At 29.3% G+C, this 20,979-nt stretch overlaps 1 protein-coding gene across 1 annotated transcript; it reads left to right on the top strand.

The window, feature by feature from the left end:
* The first annotated feature begins 1,519 nt into the window (after positions 1-1,519).
* Positions 1,520-19,466, top strand: LOC132941459 (fatty acid synthase-like). Its single transcript, XM_061009521.1, has 32 exons — positions 1,520-1,653; positions 8,199-8,336; positions 8,481-8,633; positions 8,734-8,907; positions 8,982-9,182; positions 9,279-9,517; positions 9,575-9,805; positions 10,857-11,054; positions 11,316-11,444; positions 11,512-11,748; positions 11,837-12,256; positions 12,354-12,658; positions 12,753-12,897; positions 13,010-13,123; positions 13,554-13,662; positions 13,733-13,981; positions 14,038-14,214; positions 14,285-14,436; positions 14,501-14,656; positions 14,723-15,034; positions 15,094-15,296; positions 15,358-15,579; positions 15,658-15,745; positions 15,807-15,983; positions 16,051-16,230; positions 16,303-16,486; positions 16,945-17,116; positions 17,179-17,303; positions 17,361-17,608; positions 17,681-17,926; positions 18,036-18,276; positions 18,842-19,466. Exons 2-32 carry the CDS (start codon positions 8,201-8,203, stop codon positions 19,015-19,017), a joined length of 6,099 nt encoding a protein of 2,032 aa, XP_060865504.1. The 5' UTR covers positions 1,520-1,653; positions 8,199-8,200; the 3' UTR covers positions 19,018-19,466.
* The last annotated feature ends 1,513 nt before the right edge of the window (positions 19,467-20,979 follow it).

Below are 20,979 nucleotides of genomic sequence, written 5' to 3'. Positions count from 1 at the left end.
AGAGCGACGGATGTATTGATTTTTTCAATGATATTATATCATTGAATTTAAATTTAATACCATCCATTACCGTGACCCAATTATAACCATTGTACAGCAGAGCAACATCCACTTACCCGCTTTTTTTTTATATTTATGTGTACAGCGTAGTAGACAAGGACGGGGAAGTTATTTACGTATTATTCACTTCCGTAACATTGAATTTCAGGCCTTAAGGGTCTTATCATTTCGTTAAAAGCCATAACTTATATATTACATAACTCGTATATTTTCTAAAAGTTTGTATTATTTTAAGCATTTCACAATCTCCATCTTATTGACCATAATGATGTAACTATTAACCTACGTGTTTACAACGAAGGTACAAATTATTATAATTAAGTAGGTAGTAAAAAGTTATCATTTGAACTTCATCCTATAAATTTGTACTTAATCGCTAATTCTTATGCAATCCTTCTAAATATACAGTCCTCATACATTACGTCAAATAAATACGCTGTTTAATTGATTTTATGTGTAATTTACGATAGAGATTTTTATTTATTAATGGTTGTTATGGACAAATAAATAAACAAACGTGTCATAATTTCAACCGTCAGCCCTTTGCTTACAATAAACCAACCTAAAAAACAATAAAAATAATCCCACTATCAAAAATTACAAAGGATATTTTAAGAACCGTAAAATCTCGGTTAGGTAGTTCCAGTAGTGGAAGGGTTTGTATTTTTGCTTCATCATCATCATCATCAGAATATCACTCTTAATATTCTACTATGGAAGCAATATTGCAATAAAAATAACATCAATTAAAGACAATAAAAAAAATCAGCATGCAATTTCTTCGCCAAGGATAGAGCAGATCTCATTCAATCTTACAGACCCTGAAACCCTCATTCAACAACTACCTTGTCCCTTCCTACCACTCGGTGACTTTAATAGCAGAAATACTTTACAACCAAGTATACTAACTACACAGATAGTTGAGGAAAAACTATCGAAAAACTCTTAGAGAGCGACTCAATAATCCTCCTCAACGATGTCAGTTATACAAGACCTAATGCCAAATTCACAATATAGCATCTCCGCCATCGATTTATTAATTGCATCCCGGCTCATTAGGATAAAAATAACAATAATAATTTAAAAAGAGTTACGTCAAATTCACCGATCATTAATGAATTGCAATCGATTGGTTAGTGGTCATATTAACGCGTACAATGAATAAAAAACTAATTTCTATAAACACTAACAAAATAATAAAATCATTTTTTCAGATAATAATATGTTCGTAATAATTAGGATAATAATAATGTATATTATTATACTTATTTATATTATATACTGCTCTGCGCCGAAACTAATTAATAGTCAAAATATGACCTTTGTTATCGAATATAGACAACTTTACACGTTTGTTCCTAAAATATAATCATAATACCTACATACTATATGTAACGCGGGAATAAGTTTTAGATAAATTGTATAAATTTTTATTTTTTTATTATTATTTTTGATGTACGTCATTCTCATTTTAGTGTTCAACCGTCATCTATACAAATCGGATTTCATTTTACTAGTAATAGTGTTAAACTCGAGCAGATTTTCACTTCCGTGGCATTTTCTTAATAATATATTTTTGGACAACAAATAAAGGTTCGTACAATTTTAATTTCAGAATGCATGGAGCTATACAGATAATATATGTATATTAAAATTGTTTGACATGTCATAATTTTAAAAATAATTTTTTTCCTTCAAAGCAATTTTTATACCTACGTCTGACATTTTAGATTCTGAGCGAAGCGATGAATGTATTGATTCTACAATGATGTGTGTTTTTTTTTTTATTTTTTTATTTTTTTATTTTTTTTTTTATTTTTGTGTCTGTCATCACCTTTTAGGACAGTAAAAGTGCTTGGATTTTCTTCAATAGTAACTTTTCTGATAGGAAAGTGAATCTAGTTGGTACTTTGGGGGGTCAAAAGTAAAAATTTCCCAGTAGTTTTCACAAGCGACGTGAAAAACAAAAGAAAAATTAAGGAAAAACGGGAAGTTTTACGCAAAATCTGTTTTCGAGAAAATCGATTTTGGTTTTTGGTGTAACTCTAAAACAAATGACCGTAGGGACATGAAACTTTGACTGAATGTTTATAATTGCATTTCCTATACACCATAACATTTTCCAAATATTTTGGCTTATTTTGAGCTGTTTAATGAACATTGTCAGTTTTCAATTTTTTTAGTTTTTTTTCTATAAATATCAATAAAATTTATCTGTTGAGTAAAAAAGCTTGAAAATTTAATAGAAGGCTCCTAGGTTATTGTTTCAAAGGCAGATGAAAAAAAATTAAAAATCCTTAGTCACAGTTTTTATTTATAAGCATTTAAAGATTTTTAAGTTCAAATTTTGACAAAATACGGAAAAATCACGAAAAATAGCAAATTATTTTGAGTTGAGAATTCATAAAAATTTTTCTTTTTTAATCTAAGATTTGAAAATGTAATATAAGATTACTCATAAGTTTGTCTACCTTTACCAAAAAAAAAATGTCTAGAAGAAACTTAAATTAAATTTTTATGAGCGTCTGAAATTTATATTTTTACAACATTTGATATTTACTCGATTTCTCATGTAACAATTTTCTTATTTTATTGTAATTAAAAAATGAATGACTGTAGATACTTGAAAATTTCACTGAATGTTCATATTAGCATTTTCTATACACCATAAAATGTTGAAAATATTTTGACTCTTTTTGAGCTGTTTACGGACATTGTCAGTTTTCAATTTTTTTAGTTTTTTTTTCTATAAATATCAATAAATTTTTATTTGTTGGGTAAAAAAGCGTGAAAATTTAATATAAGGCTACTGATATATCGTTCTAATAGCAGTTGAAAAATATTAAAAATACATAGGCACAATTTTTTTTTATAAGCATTTAAAGTTCAAATTTTGACAACATTTATCAAATTTATAATTTATTAATTATTTTGTAGTTAAAAATTTATAAAATGTTTTACTTTTATGGCTAAGGATTGAAAATTGAAAACAAGGCTCCACGTAAATAGGTTATAATATATAAATTACTTTATTCACAATAATATCATCAAATATACTTGGTAATATCATAGGCTGACTGACAGTTTTCGCTCAGAATCGTTTTTCTTATACAATGATATTATATCATAGAATTCAAATTTAACACCATCCATTACAGTGACCCACTTGTAACCTACTGTACAGCAGAGCGACATCCACTTACCGACCTTTTTTTATGTTTTTTTATTTATATTGATAACATTTTTATTTTTTATAAAAATGTAGTACAATATGTGCTTTAAAAGTTTTTCTTCCAGCTATCGATGGTACATAGTTAGAGTATTAAATTTTTTTATAAGCATCTGATATTTAAATTTTGACAAAATCGTTAGTTGTAAGTTGTTGGTATCGATAGTTCCTGATATGATTTTATTTATTTTGTTGAAATTCAAAATATAATTCGTAGAGACTTTAAACTTATCTTCAATATATCTATAATATATTATTATTTTCTACACTCAATTAGTTCAAATTTAACACATCCATTCCGTGACCTACTCAATGACGATAGGTCACGCCACACTTCAATGACCGTTTATAGTTTAAATAAATAGTTTAAATTTGTTTATTATTTGTTATTGATAATTTATAGTAGTGTTAAATGTGTTTATTTTAATTTGTATTTTTAGTTATATGTACATTTATGAATTATACCTGTTAGTACCTAATTAGGAGAGCTCGGCACCTATAAACCATTTATTTCGGTTTCGCGTTTCTGGTGCTAAAATGTAAGATTTCAGATTTGTATGTTCAAACACCAGAATAGACATTAGACAATAAGACAATAACAAACGTTTTCAGGGGTTCATAATCGTTATTATTGCCAATAATACGGGTGTAGTTCAGAAAAATTTTAATTTAAAACCTGTAGTTTTACATAATATAATATGTAGGTACCGTCCTGATTTTTAGATTATTAAGCTCCTTAGAATATTATTTCAACTCATAAAATGTTACTGATAGATGATAATATAGTTACTATATAATATTAGGTACTGAATGAATGTATGTATTGTAACGAGGCAAAATTCACGAACGTGTGTTGATAACGAGAAACATTTATTTGTTCCTATTTTTATATTTTATTCTAATTAATCAATTTTTAAGTTACGGAATCGATATAGCCGTAATAAATTCATTCATAATTATATAACAAAAAATTTAATTTTTAAAATAAAAACCGGTGAAATCAATCTGTTAGATATGGTATATTTATATCTGTAGGTATAGTATATTTCGAGTGCAACTCCTCGTTGAGTATGTCACTGTAAAGAATCAATTCAATGGTAAACCTAAAATCATCGCATATGAAAAAAGAATTCCAACAGGAGACTGCGGTGTTTCAGACTCTATTTTTGAGGCCATTTCATTATTTTGAAACCTCTGCAAATTTGAACCGTACCATATGGTTTTAATAATTATATAGTTGGAGATTGGAGTGGATCACTAACAACTATGGTCAACGATATCCAAAATATTACTGCTTAAGCTGTAACCAAATACTCAAATTGGTTTTAACTTTTGTTTTTTAGTGCCAATTAAATAAACCGCTATAGGTATAGGTATGTAAAATATAGCCACAGCTTTGATATTACATTTTTATACGATATCGTATTTATTAAAAGTTCCTAATTTATCTTTAAAAACATTATTATAATGTTATAAATATTTTTTTAATTTTTCAATTTTTCAATTTTTAATTATTGTCAACATTATAATGTATAAAGCCTAAGACCTAAGACCCAGCTAATACCTTGAGAAAAAAGATAATCTAGGTAAATATTCGAATCATATTAAAAAAAAGTGGGCAAGAGGATGTCACTCTGCTGTACAGTAGGTTACGAGTGGGTCAATATATTTTAAAGGATTGTATTAAACTTGAATTCAATGATATAATATCATTGTATGAGAAAAACGATTCTGAGTGGAGACGGTTTGTCAATTGTCAGTCCAGATATTGTAATTATTTATTATATTTTGTAAATTGAATTTATATTATAATAGGTATTATTATTTTTTATTCGTTTCTATGGTGACACACAAAGCGAAAGAAATTAAAATCCCATTTTTAGTTGTTTTTCGTAATTTATCGGTGGTTTTTTTTGTGGCATTAAATAACTGTTGAGAAAATCGAAAAATGACCTTTCTAAAGTACCATCTTGATCCAATTTGCTAAAAGATAAGGTTCTATATGTTGAAATCGAAGCATTTCTTCTGGTAGAAATTTTGTATACAGGATAAAAAAAAATAATAAACACCATTGTAAAACCATTAGAAATAGAAATATAGAAATATAGAAATATAGAAATATTATACAGAGTGATTCATTTGAAGGTAAGCGGTAAGCACTATTTTTCTCTTTTTCTTTTAAATTATTAATTTTAGAATATGAGCATAGCAATTAAGATATCATGGTTTTTACAGAGATGTGTGTTTTTTTTCTGTCTGTCATTAACTTTTAGGGTAGTAAAAATACTCCGATTTTCAAATTATCTTGGAGAGGTCAAAATTGAAAATTCCCAGTAATTTTCAAAAGCGCCGAGAAAAACAAAAAAAAAAAAGGTAGATAAGTGTATGTCGCTCTGCTGTACAGTAGGTTACAATTGGGTCACTGTAAAGGATAGTGATCAATTTGAATTCAATGATATAAAATCATTGTATAAGAAAAACGATTCTGAGCGAAAACGGTCAGTCAGCCTATGATATTACCAAGTATATTTGATGATATTATTGTGAATAAAGTAATTTGTATATACTAAAAAAATTGAAAACTGACAATGTCCGTAAACAGCAGTAAAATTTTATGGTGTATAGAAAATATAAACATTCAGTGAAATTTTTTAGTATCTTCAGTCATTCGTTTTTTAATTACAATAAAATAAGAAAATTGTTACATGAGAAATCGAGTAAATATCAAATGTTGTAAAAATATAAATTTCAGACGCTCATAAAAATGTAATTTAAGTTTCTTCTAGACATTTTTTTTTTTGATAAAGGTAGACAAACTTATGAGTAATCTTATATTACATTTTCAAATCTTAGATTAAAAAAGAAAAATTTTTATGAATTCTCAACTCAAAATAATTTGCTATTTTTCGTGATTTTTCCGTATTTTGTCAAAATTTGAACTTAAAAATCTTTAAATGCTTATAAATAAAAACTGTGACTAAGGATTTTTAATTTTTTTTCATCTGCCTTTGAAACAATAACCTAGGAGCCTTCTATTAAATTTTCAAGCTTTTTTACTCAACAGATAAATTTTATTGATATTTATAGAAAAAAAACTAAAAAAATTGAAAACTGACAATGTCCATTAAACAGCTCAAAATAAGCCAAAATATTTGGAAAATGTTATGGTGTATAGGAAATGCAATTATAAACATTCAGTCAAAGTTTCATGTCCCTACGGTCATTTGTTTTAGAGTTGCACCAAAGATTTTCTCGAAAACAGATTTTGCGTAAAAATTCCCGTTTTTCCTTAATTTTTCTTTTGTTTTTCATGTCGCTCGTGAAAACTACTGGGAAATTTTTACTTTTGACCCCCCCCCCCCCCCCCAAAGTACAAACTAGATTCACTTTCCTATCAGAAAAGTTACTATTGAAGAAAATCCAAGCACTTTTACTGTCCTAAAAGGTGATGACAGACACAAAAATAAAAAAAAAAATTAAAAAAAAACACACATTATTGTAAAATCAATACATTCATCGCTTCGCTCAGAATCTAAAATCAGAACAAATTAGAATTTAATAACAATTATTTTTTTGGTTTAACTCAAAATCTAATAACCGTAGATATTTTAACTCTTGTATAGCCATGACAAATTTTTGATTTTTTTAAAGTTTTTACTGAGTTATAATTTATAATTGTAAAATATAGTTTTTCACTCATTCAAAAAACTTGGAAATGTAATACTTTACACATACTTCCACATAAGTTGTTAATAATGTTATAGTTATAACAAAAAAGTTAAGCGTAAATCCACAATAATTTTTTATGATTGTCTGATATTAGAATTTTCGCAAGTTTCATTAAAATCACGAAAATATAATAAGTAATTCAAAAATGAATAACTGTAGAGGTAAACACTTCACTACACTTGGCATTATCTCCAAATGTTTATATTACCTTTTTAAATACGTGGTAACATTTTCAAAATGGCATGACACTTTTGAGCTTTTATTATACCCTAAAGAAGTTTTCGAACTTGTTAAAAAAAATTTTCGCAAGGTTCCGCAAGTGGTTTTGATATTAATTAAAACTATTAAAGATACATAGGTACAGTCATTTTTTATATTCATTTAAAATTAAAATGTTGACAAAATAATTCATCAAAATCTCAAAATTGTGCAAATTATTTTGCAGTTAGAAATTCATAAATATTTTGATTTTTATAGCTAACATTTGAAAATTTAATAAGAAATTCCCAATAAAATGTTGTGTAGTTAGCTTTGTTATAAGAGTGAATTTACTTATAATGCAACTTTAAGGTAAAATATTATACGTGTTTGTACATCAGTTTTTTTAAGATATTTCAATAAGTAATATTTGAGCAAGTTATGAGTTTGTTAATTATTGCAATTAAATGCTCTTAAAGTATTAACATTAGATACCTACTAATTATAGTGAATCATAAAAATCTAACGTACCTAACGTATACATTTCTAATGTTAAGCGATTTTTACGACGAACAATTTTTATTTATTTGTTATTGAATATAATACCTACCTATAATATTATCATTGCAAATAGGTAATAGTTTTAATTTAAAAAAAAAATAAAAAAAATAATGACCATTATTTTTCTATTCACTCGTAAAAGATAATATTTCATCAACAATTAATTCGATATCAAGGGATAAATTATTTAAAATTAATTATAATATCTAATGTAATGGGATTTTTTTGTTGATGATAAACATTTACAATTTTTATAGCTACCTACTTAATTAATGTTGAAAAAATAAATCAAAGATTAGGAAATTATTCTAGAGCATAGTTTATCTGAATCACTACCGTTTTAATCAAATAAATAACGCACGTGTGTAGTGTACTATTATAATATTATTGGTAAACAGAATAACAATTTATTAATTTTCAGGCATGCCGGAAGCATACGAAATAGTGATATCGGGTATTGCTGGACGATTTCCAGAATGTAACTCTACTGAAGAATTTAAACAAAAATTGTACAATAACGCTGATTTATTGACTGTCGATAACAGAAGATGGTCTCCAGGTAAATTAAATTTTGAATAATTAAGTTATTGTCAGTTTTCTTCTGTAATAATGTGTATTTTCGTGTATAAACAATTATTTACCTTCAAGTGTATGATTAAAACATGCTCCAAACAGTAAGTTAAATATATTTTATCACATATAGGAATGTATGGTGTTCCGTCAAGGACAGGAAAATTAAAGGAAATAAACAAGTTCGACGCAGAGTTTTTTGGTATTCATTCAAAACTGGCTAATGCCATGGATGTACAACTAAGGATTTTACTCGAGGTTACACACGAAGCAATAGTCGATGCAGGTATTTTTATAAGCTACATTATATGGTACGAGAACAATCATAGAAAATATATTTCGTAGTAAGCATTCAATTTTTATTTATAACATATCAACATTCATAGGAGTTAACCCACAGGATATACGAGGCACAAGAACAGGAGTGTACGTTGGTATGATGACCAACGAATCTTCGGATTATTTTGAACGTACACCAGAAAAACTGACTGGATATGAAACGATCGGTGTAATAAGATCTATGTTAGCTAACAGACTTTCATTTCAGTTCAATTTTAACGGTACCTATTAATTATTAAAAATTTACAATTTAATAGAATTTGTTGGTAACAAAGTTTCAAATAATGTTAATCAGGACCAAGTGTTGCCGTTGATACTGCATGTTCAAGTGCGCTATTTTGTTTACACGATGCCATTACTGCAATACAAACGGGCCAATGCGACGCAGCTATTGTTGCAGGGACTAATTTACTTTTAAAGCCAGCCACTTCAGTCATGTACCATCGGTATAATATGCTTAGTCCTACTGGAACAAGCAGACCTTTTGACATTGGCGGTTAGTTTAGTTGACAGGATGTATTGATGTTTATAATAATTCAGAATTTAAAAAAAAAAAACACATAATACATAATTATTTATGTATCACATTTAGCTAATGGTTACGTAAGAAGCGAAGCTATTGTTGCTATTTACATAAGAAAATCATCAGATGCCAAACGTATATACGCGACTATCGTAGGAACGTCCACTAATACCGATGGGTTCAAAGTCGAGGGTGCCACATATCCATCGCAGTCAGTGCAAAGTCGGCTAATCAGAGATACTTACGCCCGTGCAAATTTAAGTCTCAATGATGTACATTATATCGAAGCTCACGGAACAGGGACGGGTGTAGGTCAATCTAACAAATTTTGACGAGCATTTTTTTAAACTATCTTATTAACATAGGTTGGAGACAAACAAGAGTTAAACGCCATTTCGGATGTGTTTTGTGTTGGCCGTGAAACTCCTTTGCTGGTTGGCTCAGTTAAATCAAATATGGGCCACGCAGAACCAGTATCAGGTTTAGTATCGATAGCCAAGGTGCTTTATGCATTGGAAACAGGAGTTATTCCGGCTAATATTAATTTTGAGACACTAAACCACAATATTCCAAAACTCGTTAGTGGAGAATTAAAGGTAATATCATATTATATTTTATATAATTAAGAGCCACCGTACCTGCATGTGTTCTCTCTGTCTTACAAACGTACAACATGGCAAATGTTACGTTCACAATAATACATTTTAGTATTATAAACGGTAATTTCTAAAAATAGAGTGATATGAGCTCTTATGAAGTTTAAGGGGGCTGGAAGCGCTCTGTTTCTAAGGAGTAAACGATAGGCAATTAGTTTATCAGTGAAGTCGCGTAGTGCTGTTGTGTGAATAGTAAATACACATTTGTGTGAATGTCCAGCACGCCACCACTACTAGCTGCATATTCAACAACGGTGGGATATTAATTATAATTTCCGGGAAACAATTAGCGGTTCGCACGTGCAAGTATAAGTCATTGCATTTGAGTAAATAATATTATATTTTGTTCCAACGAGAAACTAATTTTAATCAACCTAGACCTAAAAGCCTGACAAAAATACGTCAACTCAAAATTATTTGATTTCAATTATGTAAAAACATTTGAGTTGATCGACCTTTTTCCAGGTTATTGTGGAAGTTGATTTTGGAATAGCTGTTTAACTTTCTTAAAAAGACACTAAGGTAAATAAAAAAAAATTTAAAAACTAAACTAAGATTTAAGAACAATTTTTAAAGAAATATCAAAAATCGATTTCCACAATAACCTAGAAAAAAGATCGATCAACCCAAATCTTTTTACAGAATTGAATTCTGATAATTTTAAGTATGCGTAATCTTGCCAGGCTCTTAGGTCTAAAACATGAAATAAATACGCTGCTTCCAATTTCCTTAAATGGAAGATTATCGTCCAGAGTATCTCAATCGAGTAATGAGTAATTTAAAATTGTAAATAGTTTGTACATCTGAAAATACTCATAACTCGCTTTAAATTTGAAAAGATCGCATTTCACTTTAATTTTAGAAACTACTAAACAAAATGTATTATTGTGAACGTAAAATTTGCCATTTTCTACGTTAGTAAAACAGAGACAACACATGCGAGTTCAACGTTCTCTTAAAATTAGATTATATTAATTCGTTTATGTATTAGGTTGTTGATAAGCAGACACCATTACCAGGAAATATGGTTTCTATTAATTCATTTGGCGTTGGAGGTACAAACGTTCATGTTATTCTAAAAGCCAACGATAAAAAAGCGCAGTCAATGTCATTGCCAACACTCGAAATTCCGAGGCTAGTATTTTTGTCAGGACGAACTAGAGACGCATTGACTGAACAATTTGAGACCGTTAGTTATATACTTGTATACACTAATTTATTGATTTAGTCTATAATTCTATCATGCATACCTATATTATCATATAATATTGTCTTGCATACGATACATAAAATATGTACTTATAAAATATGTTTAAGTTATGTAGATTGTATGTTCTATTAATAGTCGATATAAAATAGGTACACACTTAAACTTAAGATTACAATTTTAGGTATTTAAAATTAAATATTTGTATTTTATGTATTACCTAATATGATATTTCGTTTATAGTTAGAAAATTATGCAGATAACAATGATCTTTTAACTTTGATTGATGATATTTATAAATCACCGATTCCCGGTTATAAGTATTCTGGATATTCAATTCTTGGAGAAAGCCCAAGAAACGTTGAAATAGCTGTAAGTTTTAAGTTAATTAAAAAAATTGATAAAAAAAAATAAACTTAAATAATATGACCAATTCCAGCAAGGAAATGTTTCCGGTGATAAAAGGCCAATCTACTTCATTTTTCCTGGCATGGGAAGTCAATCGTTAGATTTAGTCGCCGATTTAATGAAGTTTAAAGTTTTTAAACAAACTGTAGACAATGCGCATTCAATTTTAATTTCATATAACTTTAGTGTTTATGATTTGTTTTACAAATCCGATGAACATACGTTTAAGAGTATAAAGAATGTAATGTTCACAGTTATTATAGTACAGGTAAATTCAGTTACCTAATTGCTAACTGCGTAGTGTATACGTATAATAATCTTATATTGTATTACATAAATATTGTAAACTTGTTTAGATAGGTCTTGTTGATATCTTACGCTCACTTGGTATCAACCCCGATGGTATTATTGGCCATTCAGTCGGTGAACTTGCATGCGCATATGCAGATGGTTGCTTCACTTTGGAAGAAACATTAATGACAATGTACTGGAGGTCTACAGTTTTGAAACAAATTGACGTTCCTGCTGGAGCTATGGTTGCAGTAGGGCTATCATTGGAAGAGACACAAAAAAGACTACCTGAAGGTATTATAGCTGCTTGTCATAACAGTGCAGACAGTGTTACCATTTCGGGAATGAAAGACGTAACATTAAAATTTGCCGAAACTCTAAGACAAGAAGGTATATTTGCTAAGCCAGTAGACTCGATGGGATATGCTTTCCATTCGCCATATCTACCAGGGTTTATATCGTCGTTAAAACCATATTATAAAAAGGTACCTAATATTAGTTTTGTATATATTTTTAAAAAAAAATTGTTCTTCGACACTTCAAGCTGATACATACTTATTAATGTTTTAAATAATTTTATAGGTAATGGCTAATCCTAAATTAAGATCCAGTCGCTGGAAGAGTACAACATTTCCAGAACACGAATGGAATACACCAGAAGCTCAGTATTCTTCGGCAGATTATCATTTACATAATATAAGTTCACCAGTTTACTTTCATAGTGCAATGAAACACGTACCTGAAAATGCTATAACGATTGAAATTGCCCCTCATTGTTTGTTACAAGCAATTTTGAAGAGATCACTTTCTTCTACAGTTACAAATGTCGGTTTGACGAAAAAAACTGTTTCAAATCATGCAAAGTTCTTGTTGGAAGCAATTGGAAAGTAAGCGATTATTTGTCTGAATTCTGGAACTTTATAATATTATTTTCATGCTGAAAATAATATATATATATATATATATATATATATATTTTAGGTTATATATTGCCGGAGCAGAGCCGCAATTACAAAATTTGTATGGGAAAGTTGAGTACCCAGTAGTTAGAGGAACTCCAATGATATCACCAATGTTAAGGTGGGATCATTCAAACGAATTTACAGTTCCAAATTTTGTAGAAAAAGTATGTTAAGACAGTTATAAGTATATTTTATGGTACCTACATATCTATTCAATTAAATGTACAAAAGTTAATATTGAAACATTTTTTATTCAAATTTAATATTTATTTTTAGAGTTCTGGGGCAGATGATAATCAAGTCGAAATTGATATAAAAACAGATCAGGATAAATATTTAGTTGGTCATACTGTTGATGGACGTGTACTTTATCCAGCAGCTGGATATATAGTATGATTACAATATATTTAATTTTTAAATTGTTTTTCAAATTTTACATAATAGGAACTACATAAAATACTTGATACCTGTTGAAACATCAAATTGTATTATATTGAATGTTTTCGGATACACAGAATTTTTTTAAACATTTTTGAACGTCATAAAATAATGGATTTGAATGACTTAAATATTTTTATTTCATCGATGGGTTTTATTCCATAAATAACACCTAGAACCACTACCAAAATACACTTATCACTTTAAATATCAATACAATACAATATCTTTTCACTTGAAATATCATTATTTTTTTTTTTTTTTGAAAAAATATATCTAAAAATGTTAAAGAACCTTTGGTAATTACTTATGAGTTATAACTTAAAAGTACTATTTAGTCATAAATGTATTTATTGATATGTGCGTTCTTCAATAATTTTAGACATTAGTATGGAAAGTCTTTTCAAAATTACAAGGAAAATGGTTCGAAGATGTTCCAGTCATTTTCCAAAATATAAAATTCGTTAAGCCCACTGTGCTAAATTCTGAGGGTACAAATAATCATGACAAATCAATGTACATTCATTAAATAAATGCTATTTTTTATTTATATTTATTTAGGAACAGTTAAGTTCAACATAAACATTTTTCATGGATCAGGCGATTTTGAGCTCCTAGAGGGAGGGTCTATTACAGTTTCGGGTTGTGTGAAATTACTAACTGAAAATTCTGCAGAAAATCAAATGGAACATCTCACAACCATTTCAGAACAAATGGATTTGAATTCTGATGATTTTTACAAGGAATTGAGACTTCGTGGATATCAGTATAAAGATGAATTTTTAGGTTTTGTGGAAGCAAACGGAGAAGGTAAGCTTTACAAACAATTTGTTATAACAAAATATTACTATGTTGTTGTATTTTAGGTTCCAAAGGTAAAGTTGCATGGACCGGAAATTGGGTATCTTATATTGATACACTCTTACAATTTGAACTTATATCCATCAAAACTAGAGAACTTCGTTTACCAACTTACATTAAAGAAGTTATAATTGATCCATTGTATCATAAGCAAGTAGTTAAAGGATCGTCGAATACTAAAGGTAATGCATAAAAGCTAAAGGTAGAATGTATTCATTGATTTAATACTTATTTTATTCGGAATATGCTTAGAAATTGAAGTAAACCATTTTGGTTATGCTAAAACAACGCAATCGGGTGGAGTTACTATTTCTAATTTGAAAGTGACACCGGCTCCTTTGAAAAAGAATGCACAACTTCCAGCTACTCTGGAACGTCACTCATTTATTCCGTTCACGTACACAGTAAGTGTTTCATTAATTCGAAAATTATCAGTAAAAACAGATGTGTTGTGTTTTGTTTTATTAGTCAAACGACTTATCTACGTACGAGGTTCTTTACTCTTTGATTGGTTTATTCATGGAAAACATAGGAGTACACCATGTTAAAGCAGCAGAAGTCCACAACAAAAGCGTTTTGGCTTTCGAAATTGTTCAAATAATTGAAGCAGAAGCCAATTTTTATGTAAGAAATTTTAAAAATAACACGATCGTTTTTTAGCCATATGAATTGACCTTGGCGTTGATTTAGGTGGACTATACAGTTCTTTCAAACAAGCCAGTTGATATCGATCAAAGCAAATTATCGTCATTAGATATTGAGATTGTTGACTTCAATGTCCAAAATGCATCGTTGCCTGATGGATACCATTTGATAGTTGCTGACGATATTCAGTTTGATGCTACTTTATTGGGTAAAATTTCTGCGGCTTTAACTCCCAGAGGATTCGTTCTTTTGGTTGAAAATATTGATGCCGTTGCCTCATCAACACTGAAATCCTTTAATCTCCAAATGGTGACTGTTATCGAAAACAATTATAAGAAATACTTCCTCTTGAAAAAAGTAAGTTAATACTATTATACAGTTTTTAAAATAATTTATTATATTATATACTCTTACAGCTTTCTCCAAAATACGAGTACACAATTTTGAACATCGAGGATGAACAGTTTTCGTGGGTTGAATCATTGAAAAAGGAACTAGCTGATATTAAAGGAAACACAAACAAAAAAGTTGTAGTTTATAGTGATAAAAATATCAACGGTGTTCTTGGTCTGTCTAAATGTTTAGTAGAAGAATTCAGCGGTGAAGAAAACCCCATTAGGTAGAAAATGTCTTTCATAATAAATATAATTGTCATATAATAAAATGTATATATTAATTAGGTGCATACTGACCGACTCTGGTAAAAAATATACTTTAAAAGATTTTGCCCCACTGCTTGAAATCGATTTATTCTTTAACGTGGAAAGATATGGGATTTGGGGATCCTACAGACATTTACCAATTGATGTAAAACTTGCTTTAAATGTTCAAACAGCTGATGCTAAAGTGTTCGTACTTTCCAAGGGTGATCTGACAACACTCCAATGGGTTCAGTCTTCGAAGTAGATATATTATACTACAGTTTTTATCATTGATGTTATGTCATCTTGTATTTACTTTCGATTGCATGTTATTTGTAGATATTACAACAGTTACGACAGCAGTGATTCTATAAAAATATCATATGCTAGTGTTAATAATGTCGATTTAACAGCAGTTTCTTCAATGGTAAATGATTTATTATTCAATCATATTTTTATACGATTTTATGTTACATATATTTTTTTAGAAAACTGATTTTGGAGTAGAATTTTCCGGTATTAAATCAAATGGTCAAAGGGTAATGGGATTGGTTAAAACTGGGGCTCTATCAACGACAGTCAATCAGAATAATGCTCTTTTATGGAATGTACCGGAAAGTTGGACTTTGAGACAAGCCGCCACTGTCCCATACTCTTACTATGTGGTAAGGTGTCTAGGATAATAAAATCATATTAATTGAGTTTAATAAACAAATTGTTAATATGTGTTAGGCCACCTACGCTCTGATACATAAAGGAAATTTATCGGAATCCAAAAATGTGTTGGTATTTATTAGTGAAAATAGTGTAAACTATGCGGCTATTTCCATTGCATTATCTCTCAAGTGCAAAGTGTTTGTCATAGCTGAAACGAATGAACAACTTGAAGTTATTAAAACCAACTACCCAGAAGTGAGTTGTCAAATTATTTATTAGAATGGAATTTATTACTGGGTACTGATATGAAATTTATATAAAATTAAGGTGAGTCAGTTTTCAACTACGAGGTTCGATTCAAAATTCATTCACATGGTATCAATGTTGACACTAAATCAAGGAGTTGATTACGCTATTCTGTCCAAATATTGTTCCAATCGTCTGCCAGAACTGCTTGCTGATAATGCAAAAATTATCATCACCGAAAATACAGATGTTTCAGTTTTATCAAGTAAATTTTAACATATATTTCTTAAAACTTTATACACACTAGTTATGTATCGCTGTATGTTATATGTGTCTATTTATATATTGATTCAAATGTATTAGAACATTTTTAATATTATTATTCGAAGCAAATAAAATGTGAAAAAGCTAATAAAAAAATTAATCAGATTATTAATTATAGTTTGAATTACATTTGAGAATTGCTTTTTAGATATATTCACGTATTCAAAACTTAGATTTCATATCGTGAATAAAATATATTCTTTTCTTTGACTAGTAAATGCATATTTTTAATAACATTTATATAGTGTCTAAATATTATATGTAGGTAGTATGTAATGTTAAACACTACTTGAAAAAATAATAATTAACATTAATCCGTGAAGTTTAATGATTTTTCTAGTAGAAAAAATCTATTTAGGAGTAAATATTATAAGAACCTAATAATTATATTATTTTTAGATTCGCAAAATGGATTTGGAGTTGTGTCAGCCAAATTTGAAGATATTCCTATTTTAAATAATTCGTCTGTTGACAGTATTTATTCATTCATAGAATCAAGAATAAAACTTGATGTCGTAAAGCCTCTACCGTTCACTATTTACCAATATTCTGATATCGAGTCTGCTTTCAGGTAAACTAATATAATATTTCATGTAATTATTTAAGATTAAAATACATTTTGTTTTTGTGCAGATCATACACTAATAATAAGACTGGAAAGAAGATAGTCGTTGAAGTGACTGGGGAGTCTCAAAGATTAAACTTTTCAGCATACCGACGGGTGTACTTTGATCCAAGCAAAAGTTACATACTATCAGGTAAAACTAGTTCAAAATATGTATTTAAATTTTAAATTTAATTGAAATTGATATTAGGCGGTCTTGGTGGATTTGGAATGGAACTTACGGAGTGGGCTGTTGAACGCGGGGCAAAAAATATTATTCTCTGTTCTCGGAGTGGAATTCAAACTGGATACCAAAAATATAGAGTAAATATTTGGAGAAGCCAAAATATCAAAGTGGAAATCAGCACATTTGACCTCACTACATTATCGGGAGCTAAGGATACTGTTGAATTGGCCCTCAGTTTAGGACCACTTGGTGGAATTTTCAACTTAGCTGGGGTACTATTTTTCACGCATTTTATATTGATTTTAAAATTTTTTCTATTTATATATTTTTATTTAACAAATTAGGTTTTGAGAGATGGAATCTTTGAAAACCAAACAGTTGAAAACTTCCAGACTGTATACAACAGTAAAGTCTTGACCACTAAATATTTAGACGAAGCATCGGAAGGCGTTACCAAGGATTTGGAATATTTCGTCACATTTTCATCCATTTCGTGTGGCCGGGGTAACAGGGGACAAACCAATTACGGTTATGCAAACTCCATCATGGAAAGAATTTCAGAGCAAAGACAAAAGCGAGGTCTGCCAGCGGTAAGAAGCACCAAGTCCCATTTTATCCAATACATTTTCTACAACAGACATCGGTACCTATATTGGGGGCTATAGAATCAATGTTTTTATACTATATTTTATTTCATAGCAATCTATCCAATGGGGAGGTATCGGTGACGTCGGAATGGCTTATTTATTAACTCGTGGGAACGAAGAAAAAGAAATCAATGGAACTCTGGCCCAAAAAATATCGTCTTGTCTAGCGGCGTTGGATACGTTATTAACACAAAGTTCAGCCGTCGTTGCTTCGCATGTGATACCAACCAAAAGAAAACTGACGGAAAATTCAAACTCACAATCGCTCACAGAAATCGTTTCCGGAATTATGGGTAAATATTTGTACAATATGAATTACGATTTACGAATAATTAAAAATAAAAAGTATTTTATTCTTTTAGTGTCATGCATGATGGTAAACATTATTAGTATATTATAGTCAACTATAACTTTTAACTTATATGTCATAATTTTAGTTCTGTATTTAAGTAATTTTTCTTATCGTGATAATTGTTATTATATGTCTTTTTTGCTATTATATTCTCTCATAATTTGATTACTTGAAGTATCTTGAAACCTTTTCGAAGTTTTGGTGAGAATGAGAATGGAGTTTCTTGTTACAGTAACGTTTTTCAATAACTTTGAATCTAGATGTATAGTTTACGTTTATTTTAGTTATTTAGGTTGAATGATACATAACTAAAATTAGTTTTTAAAGTTTTTGAGTTGAATTTTTCAGTATTTTACTATTTTACAATACTATCTAATATTTTGCTTGTTATAAAGAACAGAATTAGGTTATTCAATTTAATATTGGTTTAATGTTATTTTATAATAATAGGCACTTTCTCTTTTTTTAATGTTACGACATTTTTAATATTTTCTTTTATAATTCAGGGATTCAAGATCCGCTTTCTGTTAAGCCTGCGTCTACCTTAGCTGATTTAGGAATGGATTCCTTGATGGGAGTTGACATCAAACAGACGATTGAACGTATGTTCGGACTTTCCTTGAACAATACCCAAATTCAACAGCTGAAGTTTAGTGAATTGGATAATGTGGGTGCTAACTGATTTCATATTTACAAATTTTCATTGACAATGTTAAAGTACAACATATTCGAATTAGTTTCTTTTCATCGTAACTATTATGATGTACCATGTAGCCTTTTTTTTAAGACTATATTTAACCATATAATGACTTGAGTTAATATTGGAATTAATAATATCTATGAAATCTAAATGGGCCTCCTAAAGATACCACATATGCCTATATAAGTAGGTAATGTACCTAAATAGAGCTTGATGTGTTGGAGGGGTCATGGCTACATGGGGCACAGATCGCTGGGCGACGACAATAGTATTTTATCTTAAGCTATAAACTATAATTAATACCTCTTTTTAATTTTAAATTTGTATAAATATTTAACTACTTTTTATTTTTTTACTATTTAAGACATATTATTATATGATTATTAAGATTGTGAATAGAAATAATAAACACTTTAATGTTAACAGTTAAATCTATTAACAATTGTTTATACATCGACCGTGATGAACGACCACTTGATACTTTTTTCCCACTGTTCCATATATTAGCATCATCAGTGGCGTGTAGCATAGGGTCCAAGTGTTGCTCAGACAACACCTTAAATATGGGTGGGTGGGTATTGATAGAAGAAAAATAGCAAATTGTATAGGCCGGTATAACAGTATTATGAGGGGTAGGTCACCTAAAATTATTTGAGCAACACCAATTTCGTTTATGATACACGCCACTGAGCATCATCATCAATGTATTTTATTTTTATCACGTGATGTTTAGCATATATTTTTATGGACAAAGTACTTTTACTTTTACTGTAATGACTTGCAATGTGTATTTATTTGAATTCTGAACATCGGTGTGTACATATATATTATGTGAGCAAAGAAAAGATGAATCCTATAAGCACGGACCTTCAAGCACATAAACAAAGTATATCATCGTCCAATACAATATTTTGTTAAAAATATTTAAAGTTATTTATGGGCATAATATTAATACAGTTTGTACTTCAATCAATTTTTGTCGTATAAAATATCTGTGGATCCAGACCTGTAACCACAAACCGCAGAATTCTGTATTATAGTACTATAATAGTTAGTATATAATATTATTACTATATAAGTCTGTGTTTCAAACTTCCAAGCACTGAGGTAGATAAATATTCACTAGACGTACCGTGGTAGTGATTAAAAGTCACAGATTTCTATACTATACGTAATAATATTATGAAATCTGTGTTAAAAGTATAGAATTTACTGTTATCAATCGAAATCGTCGACAACTATCAACTAATAATAGCTAGGAACACTAAATAATAGTGGAAATTAGTGATCAACTTTTTCTGTTAACTTCACAAAAAAGATTATTTATTTTCAAAAACAATATCGTAAACCTATATAGGTGTTATTATTACTACCTACCTATAAGGCTAGAAGATTACGTAATTGTTACGAATTATTTTATGCAAAATCAAAACTTTATTATATAATCGAAAACTAATAATAGTTGAAACAATATTCAAAGTAGGCGCTAAATTGCGTAATTCGGTTACTATACACGCTTCTTAATTAAGGATTTCACAATTATTTGTGTCATATAAGAGCCACACGTCTTAACTATTATTTTAGTCTCCGCCTTATCGTTTTTGTGAGTCGTGCCGTTATTTTTCACGCACAGAATAATATTATTACGGCCCGTGTCCGTTACACGTTCAAGTGACAGACGTCCGACACTTTCGGCGTTTAAGATGTCCATTAAAGTATTGAGGTAAATGACGTAGGTAAACCTACCTGGCAGACGAGTGGCGTGAGAATGTTTCGTATTATTATCATGCACACGCTCAAACAGGGCCGTATTACCCAATAGGCACTATAGGCACTGTGCCTAGGGCCTACGAACATTTTAGGGCCTACGAAAATGAAATTTTTGGTTACGATTTTTCTGTAATATTTTTTTTTAAAGTTAATTAACTATTTGTAGATGTTAGC

Source organism: Metopolophium dirhodum, chromosome 3 (assembly GCF_019925205.1).
Source record: "Metopolophium dirhodum isolate CAU chromosome 3, ASM1992520v1, whole genome shotgun sequence".
In the NCBI taxonomy this organism is placed as follows: Eukaryota; Metazoa; Arthropoda; class Insecta; order Hemiptera; family Aphididae; genus Metopolophium; species Metopolophium dirhodum.
The sequence above is the reverse complement of the archived record's forward strand: the minus strand, read 5'-3'. Positions and strand labels throughout refer to the sequence as shown.